The sequence below is a fragment of the Pipra filicauda genome, unplaced genomic scaffold (assembly GCF_003945595.2).
Source record: "Pipra filicauda isolate LSUMZ 115617 unplaced genomic scaffold, ASM394559v2 scaffold668_size373222_pilon, whole genome shotgun sequence".
NCBI classification, from domain to species: domain Eukaryota; kingdom Metazoa; phylum Chordata; class Aves; order Passeriformes; family Pipridae; genus Pipra; species Pipra filicauda.
Genome location: NW_024104829.1, coordinates 245,051 through 265,962, shown reverse-complemented (window position 1 = coordinate 265,962; position 20,912 = coordinate 245,051). Strand labels below are relative to the sequence as shown.

The window sequence follows — 20,912 nt, the reverse complement described above, 5'->3', positions numbered from 1 at the left end:
TGAGACTGTGCACAGGAGGAAAATAATCTGGTGAAACCAGCTGTACTATGTCACTCACTGAATCATCAAAAAAATGAAATTTATTTTTTTGTTTCTGCTGTGAAATTTTATGCCTCTGTGTTTGTTTGACTGGTGTGCCATTTTGAGGTGACACTCACTGTGACCCAGTAAGTGTCACAAATTCTCATGGCTCCCTTTGCTTCCTCCCACAGTGCCCCCCAGGTTTGTGGTTCAGCCCAGCGACCAGGATGGGATCTATGGAAAAGCTGTAATCCTCAACTGCTCTGCAGAGGGTTATCCTGTCCCTACCATTGTCTGGAAGTACTCAAAAGGTAGGATTTCTGTGGGGATTGTTGGGGACAGACTAATTCTGGTTTAGTAGAAACTTACCCATAAATTGCTGGTTTAACCTTCACGTTGTCAGAGAGTGTTTGGGTGCAATAAGGGACGTATCCCTTGTGTTCATATTGTTCTTAAATCATTTCCCCAAGCACAAAGTGCTGGTCACTGTCATGGGCACAAAGCTGGATGGATTTTTGGTCTGCCTTGGAGATGTCCCAGTGCTGTGACAGTGCCCCTGTGTAAGCTGTGGCCTCAGCAGGCAAATGAAATGGATGGCTGAGAGGAAAGATATACAGCTTTAATTGAAACAACCTCAGAACAAGGTTCACCAGCAGCATTTGACTCATTTCCCCCCCCCCCTCTTTCAAAATTCATGATAACATGGCCAATCATATCTTTTCAGCAAAGAAGAGAGGTCAGGTAGCATTAACATAAGCAGTAATTCAGTATGTGCTTTACATAATGCTTTAACATTTTCTTCTCGTGTAACAGAGCATTAAAACTGGCCCCACTTGACCCTCAGTAACCACAGGAAATTGACTGCTTTTTAATTAAAATATGCTGCCTGATAAAGTGTGTCTTCTGGACAGTTGTCTTCTGGTAGGCATTAGCAAAAAAAAAAAAAACAGCAAAAAAACCCCCTCTTTACCCAATCCGAATGAGTTAACTCCTTGAAAAATAAAATGAGGTGCTGTTGAGAAGAAATCTTTCTGTAATGCCCCATGGTCATTTTTTGTTTCCTTAAGACCTAAGTCCAAATTGTATTTGAAAAGGGGCAAGGGAAGAGAAGTTTCCTGTAATAGACTATTTTTGCTTTTATTGATGAATTCTGGTTCATTGTAAGAAAGGTATAGACTTTCAAATTCCATTAATCTCAGTGACATGGGTTTTTAATTATGAGTACAGGTCATGAAAAAGTAATTCTGTTTAGCTGTGTTTGTGTGCTGAAGGAGGGTGCCAAGACAAAACAGATGAGTTGTAATTAACTGTGAAGAGATAAATAGCCCATCTTGGGATGATAGAACCATAGAATCATTAAAGTTGGAAAAAAACTCCAAGATCATGGATCCACCCTGTGCCCCATCCCTACCTTGTCCCCCAGTCCAGAACACTGAGTGCCACGGCCAGGCCTTCCTTGGACACGTCCAGGGCTGGAGACTCCAAACCTCCCTGGGCAACCCCTGCCAAGGCCTGACCACCCTTTCCATGAAGAAATTCCTCCTGATGTCCAACCTGAACCTCCCCTGGCTCAGCTTCAGTCCATTTTCTCTTGTTCTCACTTGTTACCTGAGGGAAGAACCTGACTCCCCACCTGGTTACAACCTCCTTTCAGGTGGTTGTAGATACTGAAAAGGTCTCTCCTGAGCCTCCTCTTCTCCAGGCTAAACAACTTCAGCTCCCTCAGCAGCTCCTTATATGACTTACTCTCTAGACTCAGTATAAATATAGACCTTAACCTTAATGAAGGAGAAAGCGATAGTTGGAGTGACACTCTGCCATCAAGTTTTTAAGATTTATCAATTAGAACTCTGAAGCTTTTAAGACAAAGAAAGTTTTGATAGACATGTGGAGTCTTATCCTTGGAGATACTCAAAATCCATCTGGGCATGGTCTTGGGCAGCCAGGATTAGGTGACACTTTTTGGTCAAATCAGTTGGCTCACGTGGCCACCTGAGGTCTCTTCCAACCTCAGCAAGTCTGTGATTCACTGTAGACTCACCCACACAGTTGTATGGGACAAGCTGCTGTCCCTGCTCAGGAAGGATCTTGGCTGTAATAGCAGTAACAACGTGTGACGAGTAAGAAGCTTTTTGCAAACTGCCAGGAAGAATTTTTCCCAGTTTTTCCCAGTAGCTGTCCCTGGGACTATCAGCCTTTTCCCTTCTGTGAATATTAAATTGTTCCCAGAATTTTTCATGTGAAGAAATACGAGAAGTGAGTGCTGGCATCTACTCGGGCAATCAATCACAGGCATGTACAGTTAGTAAGGCAGAAATATGCCTTCCATCTGAATGACAGGAAGAATGGCTTATTAAAGAAAAAAAAAATTAGCAAAGGGAAAAGTGAGATATGCATGTGACTAGAATAGTTGAAAAATCAACAAGGGCGACAGAATTTTTATGAAAACGTTATCATTTCAACATTTTTCAGTTCACAGTATTGGTCACCAGACTTTCTGTGAAATTGTAAGTTCCCAAAGAGAACTCTGCTAGGAATAAAGGGATTTTAAGTATGCATGTCTGGTCTTCCTAATATTCTAGACATTGTATTCATAGGTTGTTCTAGCTTGGTATGTTATCCTAAATCATTCCCTGTAATCTTTATTCATCATATTTCCTCCTGGTCTGACTCAGCCCACTGCTTATAGTAATTAATGCTGACAGATATGTGTACAGAAAGCAGTATTAGAGAATTCCATTGAAGTGAACTACCTTATGGTTTCCCTGAAAAATTCCATCTCCTGCTGCCAAAATTGGTTGTAAACCCCTTTGTTACAAGAAACATATTTTAATACACACTTAGAGAGTCCCCAGTGCTGGAGGAACCTGAACTCGTGGTGGGCATCTGGACAGTAATATCCTGTTTCCTATTGCCTAAATCACCCAGTATCTTATTTCCAAGGAAAAGCAAATTCTTTCTTAAAGGCAAAGTTGATACAAAAATCTTTGGCTTCCTGTCTTTTTATGGACCTTCCATTCTTTCATTCCTGCCAAACATGATGCCTCATTCCTGATTACTGCTCTGAGCTTTTAATTTGTTACTTTCTTTGTTTTATTTGGGGGTTTTTGTGGGATTTTGTTTTTTTTTTTTTTTAACAGTCTGGCTACAAACATGTCAGAACAGAGATTTTTGTGTCATCAGTCCATCAGCTCTAGGACAAAATAAGCAACACAGTCGCTGATGTGGTTTTCCATGTCACCCAGGGTTTTGTAAGCAAGGTCCTAGGGGTCCCTTGAGTTTGCCATGATTGCTTCAACAGACATCCCTCTTAGTCATAAGAAATTCATTTGGTGTCTGCATTAGGGATGCAGACTTGTGTGCCTGCTCAGCTCTAATTGTCAATAATTCATCAGCCTCTAAATGTACGACAAATGTGCCTTTTCACCCATGAATGGTCTGAAAATCTTCATTTCCTCTCTCTCTCCTTCTGGTTCCTCATTTTGTGCTCCTTTTGCCCCTTTACATTTAATGTGGGCAATTTATTCCTACCGTTGCATTCCGAAAGTCTTTCTTTTGAATTAATGACTTCTGTTTTGGCAAAGAACCACTCTGTTTATTCTGCTGATGTCAGAAGCCATTTGTGTTTTAGTTGCATTGAGCCTCCAAGAAGAGGAAGCCGCAGTTTCTGCCTTATTTTAAGAAAACAAAAAAGGTGTTTCCCTTCCTAACTAACCTGTTCCCACGGGTTTCCTGCTCCAGGTGCCGGGGTTCCTCAGTTCCAGCCGATTGCACTGAATGGTCGTATCCAGCTTCTCACAAACGGCTCCTTGCTGATTAAACATGTGCTGGAAGAAGACAGTGGATACTACCTGTGCAAGGTCAGCAATGATGTGGGAGCAGACGTCAGCAAGTCCATGTACCTCACTGTTAAAAGTAAGAATTAAACACTTCTCTGTGATCCAGATATTGCCATTGAGTGAAAAAGGCTTGTCTACTGCATCCTTAGTTTGGTGGGGAGGGAGGGCAGAGGTTGGCTTTGCTAGTTTTCGTTTTATTTTGGTCTTCAGCTGCATGGAAGTTAGTATGGTTAATTTTTTTTAGTAGAGGAAGAGAAGGGGACTTCGAGATGAAAAGGATTAACATCTCATTTCAAAAATATTTATTTTCTGTGAGCTGCAGCTGGGTAATGAAGGGAAAGTAAAAAAAAAAAAATTGTTGGTCAAGAGTAAAAACCAATAACAAAGGAGAAATATCCACAGGAACTGTTGCAAATCTTATAATTTGAAGGAAATATAGATTAAAAAGTCCTTGATCAATCCTAAATATACCATAGATGCATACCATATGTACAACTACAGTTACTATAGGTAGATAATACAAGATATTACAACATCCTCTAAGATTTTATAGATACAACCACAGCAGTCATTTTGACTTAGGCAGGTAATTTTCAGAAAATGCATCTAATTCTGTTGGATCTGGAGTGCTTACACAACCTCGACCTATCTGTGCTTTCCAGGCGTAAGGGGCAAAAGCAATCCAGTTTTCAAGTGGATGTTGGCTATGATCCCTTCAAACATCAGCATTGCTTAGGAAATAGAGGAAATACAGTGCAAAAAAAAAAAAAAAAAAAAAAGAAGCTGTTTAAGATAATGTAATTTCTCACTAGAGAAAAAAAAGAGACTATTGTCACCTCAGCATGCAAAATGTTCCTGGATGACCTATCAGACCAGTATTGGAGGAGGTCACCAAGCCATGAACTTTCATGTTTGTAGGATTTCTGAAGATTGACTGAGTGCTTTGAAGTTCTGGGATGTCAATTAGCTTGAAAAACGTTTGCCCTTGAAAGTACAAAGATGGGGTTTTTTTCAGAAAGGAAGAAAAATCCAGTTTATTCTCTGTTGGAGAGTGTACTTGAGTCCATTAATGTTTAGGTTTAGCGGTTTTGTTTGTTGTTGAGAATGAATATCTAAATTATTTCAAAGGAAGAGTGTCAACTTTGTTAGTTTTGCAAGCCCCAGTACCTCAGATGTCCTCTCTATGCTAACTTACCATAGTGGCTTTGTCTTCTGAAAAATAACATGATATCCCAACCTCTCCAGCAAGCATATTAAATCCATACTTTTTCTGTGGATCGGTAGAAGTTACAGCTTCTGTGTTTTCCATAACTGGCCATGTTTTGGGCCAAACCTCCATTGTAGCAGCAATGCAGTGCTGTAATATGCTACAGAAACCCAGCATTGCTCTGGTTGGCAGCTCTGCTCACTGCCTGTCTGATCACTGCATGCAGTTTCATGTGTGATAAAAGAGCATCCCTTATCAAATAAGAGCAGGAGCTTCCCTGGAGAGCCAGTTGCTGTTTGAATCTAATAAAAACCCCTCCGGCTCTGAGATAGGAGGAAAGCACGTCTGTACCCCCTCACACACCCACCCTGACACAGCACAGCTCCCACCACGGCTGTTTGAGAAAACGCTGGTGGTGTTGGTGTGTGCAGAGAAGAGGCACAGCTTTAGCTTTTATCAAACACAAGTTAAGGACATGATGCTGTGAGAAAATGGGCCGTGGTGACCCTCAGGTGTTGCTGGATCCCGGTGGAGTGGTTGTGGCACGTAATACTTGCACCTGTTTGTGTGGACTGACTCCAAAATGAGGGCCTGGATCTGCCTTTAATCTCTCTGGCACTGTATCTTGTCATTCATTGTTTTCTTTTTCCCTGTGGTTCCTTTTCCATCTCCCCACAATCCTATTCCTGGACCCTGGTCCTCAGCTTAGTCCTCCTGCCAGATGAAAACCTTGGGCTACCTTCATGAGACTCACAGTGCTCTCAGTTAGTTGATCCTTCTCCACAAGGTCCCCCTAAATGCCTTCTTTACTCAGAGGCAGAAGGTGAGGCCTGGCCTGTGCAGTTGTTTATGGGTGCAAAGTTTGTAAGTAAGAAACAGCCTTCCAAAACGTAAACAAAGATTAGCTTGTGGCTTCCTTGTGCCGAATTGGTTTCCCACCTTCCTTCAGTTTATGTGTGGGTTGTCTGTGAGAAGTAGCTGAAATCACCTGATGAAAAAGTAGGGTGGATTTAGTCACTGATTATGGAACTGGATTGACTCTCAGAAAGAAAAACATGGCAGCAGTGCCTTTACAGCCAAATCCTTCACTTCTTCACAGTCCCTTGTGCCACAGATACCTCATGTATGTGGTGCTAACCATGGATAGCATCACTGTGAACTTAAAAATAAACCCTCTTGTGCACAGGTGATTCTTCTCCTCCAAGTCTGATAAAAGTTTCTCCCTACTCTGTCAGTAACATTGCTGCATAAATTTTTACCTTTCATTGTTCCTGTTACAAATCTCTTCAATGAGCCAATGCTTTACTCTTCCAGAACTTCCAGTGTCACCTGGATCAAAACAAAAAGATGTTGTCAGAAGCGAGTGGGCAAATTTTTGTTTTGGTAGTTCAGGACGGGATGGGATGAACATTGATCTAATGTGTTTCTATGACTCACTACCTCTACAACTGACAGGTTTTTTTATAGTGAAAACCCATGTCAAGCTGTAAACCACCTTGGCTTGCTCAACAAGACTCTTAGTACTAAGAAGGAAATGGTAGTAATTCCAGATATGCATTTATTTAGTGCCTCAGTGTTTGTTGTGTGACACCTTCGTGTCAGAGAAGCTGATCCAACATTTGAAAGGAGATTGTATGAGGAGGGAGTGCAGAGGAAAAAGATGAGAGGAAATGAAAGAGCTTCAGGAATACCAACAGAAATGTGAAGAGAGTGAGCTGCCAGTGTCAATGCTGGATCAGGAACCACAGGGCTAGAATAGCAGCCATGAAAGCAGAGAATATTCATTTAACAGCTATTATTCTTCCTTTCTTTTTGAGAAATGGACATAAACATCATGATCAGCTCACTTCTCTCTTCTTCTGAATCAAGGATAAGTAGTTCTTGAATTGTGTGTTCAATAAGACATACAGTATTAGAAAGTTATGAGAGATCTGGAATAAGAAATCTAGTGCTGTCTTGAGAAATGACTCCTGGTGCTTGGGATGAGAAGACTTCTGAAGAATTTCTATAAAGGATAATGAGCCTTTAACATGAAGGGAAGAACTGAAATTATTTAAAGGTTGCCTGGGAGTCTCAAGGGAAGAGATTCTGCTTAAAACGGACTGCCTGCCTGCCTTCATCTGAATAAATGTCACACTTCCTAATTCCACTTTAGTGGCTATATATAACACGATAGAATGGTATTCTGAAAAAAACATACCTCCTGAAAAGCAGGCTTTCATTAAGGTATGCGTGTTCCTATGTAAATAATCTGTTGGAGGCAATCACATCAGCTCTGCCTCTTCTGAAATCCATCACTTGTTTTCACGACAATGTGGAGCCCGACAAGTTTTAATCTGATCATCAAAACCTTTCCAGCAAATCCTGTCTGCCAGCAAAACAGAGCTGCTTCATTCACTTTCCTCTCAAATATGCTTCTTAACTATTGGCATTATGTGTGTTTAATGCATAAACCTAAAGCTGTCAGTCAGATCCACAGCTCCTTCCAGCAGGAACATGCTAATCCCAGCTAATTCTTTTAATGCCAAGTTTTGCCACTTAAACATTTTTTAAAAAAAAAACTTTTAAAATTGTTACCTATGACAAGAGCTGGTGGAATAACAGAAGAGGCTGGTTGGGAAAGAGAGCCTGGTCACAGTTTAAAGTGAATCTAATGCCCTGTTCCTGCACTGCCTTGTGCTTCTGCTGCCCCTGCCCCCTTTATAGTGCCACTCATCCGTGTTGTCCATGACCTCTTCCAGGCAAGATTTGTTTCCCACCATCTCCAGACAACTCACGGAACAAAGAGACCTCAATCAACTAGCTACTATTGCAAAAGAAATAAAATATAACAGTAGTTACAAACACAAATAACCCTAAAAGATCCTTATGAATGGAGATTCTGAGACTCATGAAGCTGTTTTTCTCCACTGCTTGTGGAGAACAGTTGTTCCACCATATGGCTGAAGCACTGCAGCATTTGTTTACTGAAATGGATGGAAATCTATGCCTGGCTTCCTTTATGGAACTTTATCCGAGCAGGATAAAGGCATCCTTTCCACGTGACCAGTCAAATGAGTTTGCTGTGCTGCCATACCAGCAGCAAAGCCAGCAAGCTGTGATGAAGAACTCACTGTGCTCTGCTCACCAGGGTGCCTCTAAATGCTCCTTTTAGTCTTTAGGAAAATAATTCCTTCTTGAGAATGTGGGAATGTTGAGATCTGTCCAATTGCTACTTTTCCTTGTGTAAAAAATCCAATTTCTCCTTAAAATGCATATGTCCCTCAAGATGTCAGTAAGGGTAGCATTGCCTGTTCTACATTTGCAAAGATAGATTGTCCATGATATGTGGCAAAGGAAGCTAAAAATCACTTTCTTTAATACCTCTAAAAAGCACTTATGGAAAGGACAGCAGTAATGCAATGTCAAATTCACCAGAGCCCAGTTATTCTGGTATTTCCTAATCTGTATTTTTTCTACAGTAGGTGGTCTGTAAATACTGTTTTCTGTGGCAATCAAAACAAAGTCCCCTGGTCTTATTGTTCAGTCTGATTTAGTGTTTTCTTCTCCTGATACTCCACCATCTTTTTTTAAAAAAGGCTTTTTCATTTATTTGTTTCTTCATACTTATTTTGCAGTTATCTCAGGTAGAGTACATTTTTGTCCAGTGGACAAATCTGGCCAGAGTTGGTAAGAATCTCTGTCTGGATGGAGATTGCAAATGTACTCAGGATGAAAGAGTGGGGTAAAGGGATAGAAAACAAAAAATATTGCCTGTGAATTGCAACTGCCGTTGAGTCCCAAAGAGTCCTTCCTGAAGATCTGGTGATCTGCCCTTGCCTAATTTTGCCCTTGCCCTCATGACAGGCAGTTCCCTCTTTCGCCACCTGTTTCTTGGCAAACAACGGCAGAAACTGTTAAATATGAGGATGTGAAGAAACTGCTCAGCTCAGTTTAAACTCCAAGTCAGTAGTGACTTAAACGCTCCTTTATCTGTTTTGTGCCCCTGCCCGGGGCAGGGGGGGTTTGGAACAAGATGATCTTTAAGGTCCCTTCCAACCCTGGTGATTCTGTGATTCTAGTTATTTTCATTACATGCACAGTCTAAAAGATGCTGTAAAAGCTACTGTGAGTCCCGGAATCCCCAAAAAACCTCCCGAGTCCAGAGCGCTTCCTCTTGTCAGCAGAACGGCTCGTTTTCTTCTCCTAATGAGTTTCTCCCGGGATGAGGAACGAGCAGGTTCTGAGGAATGCTGTTCCGTGCCTCCTCAGACCGTTGGCACAGCTTTGATTTAGGGACTGGCATCTTTAATCACCCATCATGTGTCATTGCCCCGACGGGCGGCGGCAGCCACGAGACACACGAGCTCCGATAAATCCGCGCTGGAAAAGCTCCGGAGCGCGATCCTTTGTTGGTTTTTTTCCTTTACAGCAGATCAGCTGTCACAACAACACACCGCCTGTGGCAACGCAGGGAAATTAAACATGAAGTATGTTCAAGGTAGCTGGTAGAAAAGCTGGAATACCCCCCTTTTTCCTTCCGTACATTCCAAAGCCTGTGGCAATTGGCTCCAACGGGTGCTTTCTCTTGTAAGGTAATTGCCAGATGTGCTGGAGTACAAATACTCAAGTGGTTTTGTATGCAAATCTTGGCAATTCTCTCAGTTAAAAAAAATGAGGAGAGAGGTAAGGACTCCTCTCTTTTTTTTTTTTTTTCTTATTTTTTCTGAGTGGAGCAAGAAGAGGAAGTATTTACAGCCCTTTTTCTTTCCTTCAAGACTTGTTGCACCGCAGTATTTCTAGCAGAAAAGTGAAACAGATTTTTCTCCACACGGGCTCTGCTGTATCTTTTCCATCTGTATCAACAGTGTCATATTTATTGCTCTTTATGCTTTTTCTTTTTTTTTTTTTTAAATAGCTACCTCTCTCAGCTTTATGTTGCCCAAAAGGACGCATGGGTGAGGTTTATTTTCAGAAGTTTTCCTTCTATTGAAATTTTTATAGCGGATGCAGAATCTTGAGGCTTTCCTGAAAAATAACCAATTTAACAAAGTTGTGATGATTTAGCCTTTCAAATACCTTCACATCTTCACATTTCCTAGAAAGGCTCATAATGGATAGGATTCTCAAGACTGTGAATCACTGCTGCTTATTTTCTCCCTTTACTGAACAGATGAGTAATATATAAACCGCAGATATCTTAACATGTTCTCCTTTCTTAATATTAGTGACTCTTGTGTTAAATTATTACTTTATTCAGAGGTTTTACATGGCTCTCAGATTGCAATGAACTCTGTGTCCAGGTTTGGCCAACTGTGGTCAGGAGACTCTGTGCCACAGAGACATTTCGGATCAAGGACTGCAGCTCCTCTGTCTCTGAACACTCTGAAACAAAACTTCAAAGTACTGTCTGCTCTGCTCTCCTCCTCCAGCTGAGGGGGTGATGTTGCAGTGATTGATAGAAGCTGGACAGATAATCCATTTAAAATAACCATCATGAAGAAAGTACAAATTTCAGTTTATATATTTGGCACAAAACTGCAAACTCCCTACTGTGCTAGAATGTAATAAATGGTAATCCTGAAAGGTTCTTAGCTGGGAGGAAATATACTGAAAATTATTCTTACTGGTAATTTGGAAGCTTGTTTTCTTGAAAGAGAATTTAAAACATGATTTCCGATTTAGACTTTTCTTCACACGAAATGAGAATGAATACTCTTCTGGAACACAAGATGGCCCAATAATCTTTTAAGAAAAACATATGCTAGCAAGCATAGGACACTGGAGAGACAGAATTTCAGGATTGCTCGTCTTGGAATTACTCATTACTCGTCTACCAGGTTTAGCCGGTTACTCCTCCTCCTAATTTGACAGGGCAGGTGGAACATACTCTGATCTCTGATGTTCATTGTTTTCTCTTCCACCTCTGGCTACAAAAAGGCTGTGTGTCTTCTTCCTGGCCCTTCTACCTTGCCCATCCTGGGCTTGGCACTGCCCCAAAGCCTTGTGTCAGGGAGTGGCAGAGGCCACCTGAGGGTGCAAGTCGTGGCTCGACCCACAGCAGCTCAGGTGGAGCCTTTGGGTGGAACAGGTTTGCAGGGCACGCTCAGAGCATCACCCAGAACACATCAGTGGAGCACTGAGAGGCTGCAGGTGGGGGTGTGATGGCATTTAGAGGCTGTGGTGACATCAGTCAGATGGGCAGAGAAACAAGTGGGCAGAATCACAGCATCACAGAATCACAGGATGGGTCAGGTTGGAAGGAACCACAGTGGGGTCATCCAGTCCCACCTCCCTGCTCCAACAGGGCCATCCCAGAGCACATGGCACAGGATTGTGTCCAGACAGTTCTGGAATATCCCCAGTGAGGAGACTCCACACCCTCTCTGGTCTCTGCTCAGTGCTGGGTCACTGCCCAGCAAAGAAGTTCTTCCTCCTGTCCAGGTGGAACTTTCTGGGCATCAGTTCCTGCCCGTTCCTCTTGTGCCATTGCTGGGCCCCCTGAGCAGAGCCTGGTCCATCCTCTTCCCCCTCCCTGCAGCCCCTACAGACCTGGGGGAGGTCCCCTCTCAGTGTCTGCTCTGGAGGCTGAACAGCCCCAGCTCCCTCAGCCTTTCCTGCTCCCAGAGATGCTCCATCCCTTCAGCATCTCCGCATCTTCCTCTGGACCTGCTCCAAGAGCTCCATGTCCCTCCTGCCCTGAGGAGTCCAGAACACAGTAATTAAATTTACCTCAGAAATTCTTGTCGGAACACACCAGTCTTAAAGCAAAAAAAAGAAAAAAAAATCTTCGTGTCCGATGTTTTCTTAAAATTATGAAGTGGTTCTAAATCTCAAAGTCAGTTACACAAAACTGTGTCTTAATACAAATAGTGTTAGGACAGTGTTCTCATAGGTTATTTCTTTTTTTCCTTTAATCCTTATGGTACAGAAGTAATGACTAAACACTAACCATGCCCAGAATTCACTAGTGACGTTTACTGATTTATCCAGAATTGAATTGATTTCAAATGCAGTATGGATACAGGTGCACAGTCTTGGTTTTTCTTGAATATTTACCTTCAGGGGCATTGAATGCATAGAGTGTATACATTTACCTGGATTTTCATGCCATTAAACCTAAGAGTTTTTCAGAGTAACATTTTAAAATACAGATGCTGCTGGGAATGTTCCACTTGTGGGCTGGGAGCTGTTTGCAGTGTGTTTGCTGGGTTTAATGTTGGCTTCTGGGGGAGGAAGGGAATTCATGATCTGTTGCTGCTTCGTTTTGTATTTGCAATGTCATCAAAAGTTGGGCCTGTGTCTTGCTAACAAAGATTAAATAAACTTAAATCAAGAGAACATTGTAAAGCAATAGTGGGATGGAAATTAATTTACTGGATATGAGCAGCACATGGGACTATTTCCACTTCAGGAAAGCCAGCTCTTATAGTACTGTGCTTTTTCCTTTCCTTTTTCCCTTCCCTTCATCTTTTTGTCCATGTCTAGTCATGCCAGCTTTAAGGGACATCTCATTTAGAAAGTTCCAGCAGGACAAAGCCTCAGGCCCAAAGAGGACAATATTCCTGTGTCCCACATCATTTTCCCTTCACAGCCAGTGATGCATCTTCTTCTTCCTCAATGTCACCATTCTGCAAATCTCACATCTCTGCCATCACTTCCTTCTCTCCCTTAAATCCTTTTCCATCCTTCATTCATTCTTCTGTCCATTTCAGAGCTCCCCCCTATTTTTCTTCTGTGAGTTTAGGGTTTGCAGAATGCTCTTCGAACAGCAAAAAATAGTGGACAGAGTCTTAAATTATATTTCTTTTTATATATTGAATTCTTCTGCACTTTGAATGACTTAATCACAGTCTTTTCCAGTAAAAGGCCTGTGATCAAAAGGTTATTATTGAATGTTGTCACAGAATCTGCATGAAGATTCTTTATAATTTTTCGATTTATTTATTTATTATGGCTCATTGTTTATCCTTATCTTTAATTTGATGTAAAAAAGCCCCTAAATTTTGCATTACAATGAAAGAAAAAGGTAATGAGTTATAATAAAAATAATAAAAAGTATTTCACAGTATCTCAAGAGAGATGAAAGATATAAACTACATTTGAGTATCAAGTGACACAGATGCCAAATGACTTACATCCATTTTTCTATATAATTCTCCTGCAGTAAAAGAAGACTGTAAAAAAAGGTAGTTTATATGCAAATATTTTGTGCATTGGATAAGAGTTTATTTCTTTTAAAATATAATATCAAATGTTGCTATTAGTCAACCATGATCTTTTACAACTGCTTCCATCAGTGCAATTTTAAGCTTTTTTTAAGGAAAGCAATTTTGCCTTCAAACATTAAGAGTCATTTTTTTCATAGTACTTTCTTTTTGGCTTCAAAATAGTTGTTTTTTTTTTTTCAATAATTGCATGGTGGTTTTGTTCACATCCCTCTGTGAAAATCCTACAGTGGTGCTCAGTCTGAAGATATGAACTCCCATCCACATTGTTCAGATATTTGGCGTGTGATACTTGAACATATTTTGCTTTTATGTTTCTTGGGGAAAAAAAAGAGAAGGAAGTGCCCACTTATGGCCATTGATTCCTGGGTGTCTTCACAGTACAGATCCCTAAATAAACATGGCTCCATTTTTAGATAAATCTTATTAGAATCCTGCAGGGTTAAGGAATGAATCAACTTGGTCTTTCAAACCAGGAGATAATGAAAGAATGAGCTCTTACTGTTGGCCTAATTAGTTATGATTTATCTAACCCCATCCTTTCTTTTTTTTTTTTTTTTAAACTGCCTCCATCAGGCCACAGCATAAGTAGTCTTACATTCAAGTTTTGGTTTTGGTTTTCCATTCAGACTTAGAACATTTGATCCTGTAGGAATGGTGTTGTCCAGGCAGTGTGTATGTTTGTGACTATAATTTTACCTTCTCTGTCATCAGTTATTGGGTGCTTAGCTTCCTCCTGGCAAATTCCTGCCCCTGGGAAGGCAATGTTGTGTAATTGTATGGATTTAATGTCACATGATTGTATGGATGCTGGTGAGCAAATTCAGAAAGCAGAAATGATACTTCAGGGAGGGAATAAATTTTATAGTTCCAACTACAGTCCTTGACTTGTGAAGTAGTTTATTCCTTTAAAATTCTGATGTGTTGACAGAGGAAATGTGTGCCACAGGTAGTGGCAATGACATTTAAACTCCTTGCTTTTAAAATTGAAACTTCTGTAGAGAGTTTCTCTTCTTCATTTTGCAAAAGATCATGTGATGCCATTATGCTGTAAAATATCTCTTGCTTTTTTTGAGCTAAAGGCCTCAGTTACCAATATTTCTGTGTCCCCATGTCCATGAACATGTGAGAATTCACATCATATTAATATAGAATTATAGAATCATAGAATGGCTTGGGTTCAGCGATTTGGTGAAACTTAATTCCTAAAGTTACATTAACCAAAAAAAAAAAAAAGAAGCATCCTAAATATTATGTTCCTAAAACCATTTTGTCATTCTTAAAGCAGAACCCTGATTTATAGAAATGATGTGTACACAGTTGTCTTTCATATGATCAGTGATGTGCTGAAGGATGCTCAGCAAAGCAGATGGCTCTTTAGGAAATTAAACATATGTTTAACATGAGTTGGTGTGGGGTTTTGTTGGTGGTGTCTTAAAATTTGGCATAAACTTTTTAAAAAAAAGTCCTCCAGCAAATGTTTTGTGCCTTTGGAAACTGATATTAAAGCAGCAACTGATGTCAGTAGCTGGCTTGCAGTCAGCACTGCAAGTTCTCTCAGTTCTGTTTCCCTATTCCGAATTTCTCTTGTATTGGTTAAAATAAACTCTTAAATCACATCGTCAGTGACCTAACAAGAACATTTTTCCACTAATAGACTTGTCATATTGATAGATAAGTGCCTGGAAAACAATCCTATTCGCTTACTTCCATCTCTTTCCTTGCAAAGGACAAAGGTTTTTAAAGGATCAAATGTCATTTCTGGAAGTAAGGTGACATGAACTTGTGATCAAAAAGTGAGGAGACAGAAAAAAGGGCTATTACATAAGTACATTTTGTTGCAAATCATCAGAGCAGTGGAAAAAAAAGCATCTGTTAGACTATTATTTTTTTTCCCTGGCTTTTAATTTCTAGTTATTGATTTTTGGTAATTGCACACATGTACGTGCACAATGGGGCAGCAGGATCTCACTTCTGTGGTCTTATCTCAAAACTGGCTTTTAAAATAAGTGCCTATTACTGTAAGTGCTCCGTGTGCAGTGCTCTGCTGTATTTTTGTCCTGGTTACAATGCAGCTCAACCGTTGCATTTACAACTGGTATAAGCTGGCTCCTTGCCATGCTCTCGGAGCCATAAAACCCCTACTTTCAGCAAGGAAAATCTCCTGCCATCAGATTTTTTTAAGTGGTGGCTTGCCAAGCTGAAATAAGGAAGAACAGGCTTTTCATAAGTGGTTGCATATTGTTGTGGAAAATCCAATTACCCTTTGCTAAATGCCCAGATCTAAGGTTTAAATAAGAGCTAAATGAAGTGCCGAGCTTTTAAGGAAAATGGGAATGCACCTAAGTGGTGAGGAAGACCATTACGGGGAGCACAGCAATCTGGGATGCCCTGAGGAGTTTTACTGATTCCCAGACAGTTCCCAGACCTATTTCAAGGAACTCACCAGTGGAGAGACAGATATAAGTGAAGACTTTTGAATTTTGTTTGCAAATAATGAAAATAACCCATTGCACAGAGGTGTTGACTCTCTCCCTTTGGGGTCTTAAGCCTTTCAGCATCAAAGACCTACCAAAAATGCTTAAAAAGCTCTTAAAAATCTTAGTTATCATGGCTTTGCTGATACACAGCAAGTTCTTCAGATGTTGCAATTAAACTGTGTATTTATATTCTTTTATACATATAATATGCATAAAATAAACGCTTTTTTCTGCGATTCCCACTAAGTTCCTTATTCAAAGTTATTTCTGCTTTTGCTGATTTTTCTCTCATATTCCAATGGCAACATTGCTTGGCTGTCTTACTGTAAATCTCTCATCTTGATACTTTTTCTGAAGCCAGAGTTGACTTTTTGCAGCTTGGTTAAAATCACTTTTAAAAGCAGGGAACAAATGAAACCCAAAACACAAACCTGAAACAAATTTTGCTTCAACTCCTGAATTTGACTGACCAAGCTGAACAAGGGAAATGTAGGAGCTTAGAAGCATCAGGGATTTAGCTTGGAGCCATCCAGGGATATTTTCACTTGGAAACCACAGGAGTTAGGGTACTTTTAAGGGATATATCATATACTTCCAGCTTGCTTATGCTGAAGCAGCTTGGCTTAGCAGAGCATTAGCCTGTTTCTCATGCAGGGTGTTGTAAACTAACCCAAGGAATATTTCAAATATGCTGGAATGTGAGTGACCTCGAGGAGTTACACTCTCACACGAAAGTAAATTGCTTTCATACCCAGAAAAGGGAAAGTAATACTATATGAACTGTTATAAAACCATCTAACTGGTTGAAGTCTGGGGGAATCTGTGCTCATTGTTGTCTCTCCTCATAAATCTAGTGGTTTTTTTTTTCCTTAAGTACCACTGGGTACGTGAACAGACACATTTGTCATTGTCGAGATAATGTTCTGGAGGGAGTCCCTTAATTCTTGTACTCCAAAGAAAATTAAGATATGGACTCTGCACCCATTTAATTTGGATTACTGGATGCTTAATAAAGAGAGTGAGGGCTTTTCAGAGCCTTTGTGCAGGTCACATAATGATTCTCAAGTCTGGCATCCTCTGGGTGCACCATGTAATGTTTTCCCAGCAAAAAATTGCCTGTTTGCTTTAAATCCAGTTTATTCCTTTAACTTCTTTAGAGGTCTTGCCTTGCCTTGCCTTACCTTCCCTTTTTAATTTCTTAATACACTGAAACCCCACTTTTATGTCTCTGTAGGGGCCAGGAGAGAATAAAAACTTGTTAAATCGGCAGAGGACTTTGCATGAGATAAACCAACATGATTCCTCAGAGTATGAGGATGAAAACAATTTTAAATATGTGTCTTCTACAGTCACCTATCTGCATGGTTTCCATGGATGTGCATACACATACAAAAATATGAATAATGCATAGAAAAGTAACTTCATGGCACCACTTGACATATTATTTCCACTGAGTGTTTTCAGGAAAAATATGTTTTCCAGCCAAATTTTGTGCAGCATTAATTGCCAAGCCAATCTGCTTAGCATTTAAAAGGTATAGATCTCATTTCCTTGGGATAATCTTTAATCAGCATGTTTGCCTCCAACTGTTGAGTCAAGTCAGATTTCTAAATTTACACTAAGCTCTGATATCCCTGTTTTGAATATGTGCAAGTCTTCCAATTGTTTTTGCTTTTCCAAAATTAGGCCTCTGATGTATTTGCAATAGAAACACTTAATATATATTCCCTGACTGCTTCTACAACTCCACTGATTTTGTATGGGTATATAGGTTTTATTTCTCCTTTAGGAAGCATTTTCTTTTAAGTTAATGTCATAAATGATGTTATAATAAATACTTATAAAAATATTGCAATTAGAAAGTTAAGTAATATATGAATTGTAGGCTTTGACTCATAAAAGATTCCTGTAGACCAAGACTGTGAATTTCCAAGTCTTATATTTTGCATGGAAGAAAAAGCACATTTGATTCTGAATCAGGGGGTTTGTTTAGGAAGAACAATCATACTTTACTTGTTTTTAATTAGATCATGATATTTTTGGAAGACAAGAGTAGAGGTATGGAACATACATGTACAGATACAGGTGCAACAGGTTTTTGAGGTAGAGAGAATGACTTCTGAGTGTAAACTCCTTTGTTATGTCTCCTACATCAACTGGTGTTAATAGTGTTTCTAATTTTCTAGTCCAGAAATTCTGGTTTTGCATTTCTTGCCTTTTAAAAGTATTTTTTTTTGTTTACTTAATGAAATTACATGTTGTTATTTTATTAACTTTATTTAAAAAATCAAAAGTCACTGAAGTAGATGCAGTGATGATAATTCTGGGGTTACAGCGTCAGAAGGGCTACTAAGCACGTACATATTTAGTGTTTCAAGGCTCAGAGTAAAGTTAATGGTGCATTTAAATAATTATTTATGCAACATGCTCATAATCCATATGCTCACTGTACAGAAACACGATGTGAGAGGCAACTGAAGTCAAAGAGATTGACTTTATACATGAAGCAGCTGGACAGGAGAGGTGTGCTTGGGTGTCCCAGAGTGTTCTTCTCCAGTACCATAGGAAGAGAGAAGGAACCACAGAAGGCAGCAGTATCTCTCAAAAAAACCCAGTTTATTGATTTTATTTTTCAGGAACATATCCCACCACCCCCTGTCCTGGAAAAGCCCAGCTGGTGCTTTGTGTGTCTTTGAACCCCAGTCAAAATTTGTGCTTTGAAAAATGCCTGCTCGTGGTTCCCCAGCTCCCTCCTTGTCCTCTTTAAATCTTCCTGAAGGATCCAGCATGATCCAGCCTTCCTCAGTTGTAGCTTTTCCACACTGTTTCTATTTTCAATCATCTTCACAGGGCTCCAGTCTCATCCTAATTCCTTTATACATGTTGTAGGTAGTTTTCCTGAGGGCTGGATCTGTGGCAGGTTGGAAATTTCATTCACTCCCAGCTGGGTTTTTTTGTGGCTGTTCCTCTATGCAAATATCTCCATGAAAATATTTTGTGTGCCTGCACACAGCCTTCTGAAAATCCAAGTAACACACAAAAAAGTCAGTGTGCAATTTGTGTAGCCTTAAGGGAGAACAGTGGATTATCAGGCTTGAAAGCAAATTTTGGTGGTCTAAATATACCTGTTTTCTCAGGAAGCTCTGAGCAGTGAGGAGCAGAATTGAGTTTGTAGTGACATTATACCAAAACCGTGGTATAACAGGACATTGAACCGTCAAATATATTGGCAAAGATCTGGTGGCAAAAATAGATTGTATCTTACTTGGTCAAGAGTTTGTGCATTTTAACAGTGAGGGATAGAAACTATTAAGCTATAGTTATATAAACTGTATTATATGAACTATAACAAAGCAAGGTCCTACACCTGGGTTGTGGGAATCCCAGGCACACCTCCAGGTTGGGCAAAGAAGTGACTGAGACCAGGAATTGGGGGTGATGGGTGATGAAAACTCAACATGAGCTGGCCATGTGCTCTGGCAGCCCAGAAACCAGCTGTGTTCCTGGGCTGCATCCAAAGCAGGGTGGGCAGCAGGTGAGGGGGGGATTCTGCCCCTCTGCCCTGCTCAGGTGAGACCCCACTGCAGAGCTGCCTCCAGCCCTGGGGTCCTCAACATAGAAGGACATGGAACTGTTGGAGCAAGTCCAGAGAAGGTCATGAAGTTGATGAGGGGATTGGAGCACCTCCCTTTTGGAGACAGGCTGAGAATGTTGGAGCCGTTCAGTCTGGAGAAGAGAAGGTTGTGTGCAGACCTCACAGCACCTTCCAGTATCTGAAGGGGCCCACGAGGAACTTAGGAAGGGATTTTTCATCAGGAACTGCAGTGACAGGAGTAATGGGTTCAAACTGGAACAGGGGAAAAAAAGTTAGATATTAGGAAGACATCCTTCCCTGTGAGGGTGGTGAGGCCCTGGCACAGGTTGCCCAGAGAAGCTGTGGCTGCCCCTGGATCCCTGGAAGTGTCCAAGGCCAGGTTGGACGGGGGTTGGAGCAACCTGGGCTAATGGAAGGTGTCCCTGTCCAGGGAGTTGGAACTGGATGATCTTTAATGTCCCTTCCAACCCAAACCATTCTGTAATTCTTACATAAGGACTCTTCACGTGTCTGAACTGCCTTTAGGACAGTTTTCTTCCTTTGTGACAGGCAGGTAAGGACGTAAGAAGTGTGTTTCCTGTCTTAGGGGCTTCCAGGAGCAGGAGGGGGCAGCGTTAACTGCAGAGGGTTTGCTATCCACCTCTCCAGCTTCATTATGTCAGCCGTGCACGCTGATGAACTGTAATTGTTTCCTGGCTGCCATCGGTAGGAGATGGGGTGACAAAGGGGTTTGGAGCACTGCTAGGTTCCTGTTTCCCTCACTGATCTCTATTAGAACAATCATTATGATAACGATTCTAATCCAAGCTTCTGTAATATAACTGAGAAATAAATGCTTCTTGTTAATATGCCTCAATTAATGGGTCACCCAGTGTAGCTGCAGCAGGTTGCAAGTAAGTAGCTTTCAGGATCTGAGCCCAACTGATTATAGGTTTTCTTTCCCTTTTTAGATGAAATGGATTCATAAGCCTTACTCAAATGAATCGCTCTTGCAGTCATTAATTATAGTATACACATGTTAATGACATCATTATCAGGAGATAACATAATGTCCCAAGCACCACGTGTTCCAGTTGTTTCCTGTGCAAACAATTGTGCTTGATAACACAGCCTGTCACCAAATGTCAAAAGAAACCACATGGTGTCTTGAAATGATTGTGAAATTATCATGTGTCACAGTTATGTGTGTCATAAACAATACCATCGGGGCTGAATTTTTCATCAGTTTCTTGGGTGAGGGATACTGAAGAGAACAAACAATTAAGATCTTGAACATCTCAAGTGCAGCACATAGTGCAGCACTGGCTTGTTTAAAGCACACCCTGTGCCCGAGTTAAAATGCATTAGTCAGGAACTGAGGATATGCACAGGAACAGGCAATATTAAGCACCTTGGGAGATTTTTTTCCTTTTATTTATTAAACAAAAACAGAAAGGAATTAATCTTTTTAATATTCTGCAGTTTAGTTCTCTTTTTGCACCTCCCTTTTAGCCTGGATAGCAAGACTGTAGGAAAATTGCCAGCGTAGTTCTTATTTTAGCAAATTAAATCCTGTTTGAGCAA

At 40.6% G+C, this 20,912-nt stretch overlaps 1 protein-coding gene across 2 annotated transcripts in view; it reads left to right on the top strand.

The window, feature by feature from the left end:
- Window positions 1–20,912, top strand: part of DSCAM (DS cell adhesion molecule) — a 183,049-nt gene that overhangs the window by 34,804 nt on the left and 127,333 nt on the right. For both annotated transcript variants that reach the window (XM_039388586.1, XM_039388588.1), the window contains 2 exons: window positions 213–332; window positions 3,763–3,936. In XM_039388586.1, coding sequence (XP_039244520.1) covers window positions 213–332; window positions 3,763–3,936 — 294 coding nt within the window. The remainder of the gene's footprint in view (window positions 1–212; window positions 333–3,762; window positions 3,937–20,912) is intronic.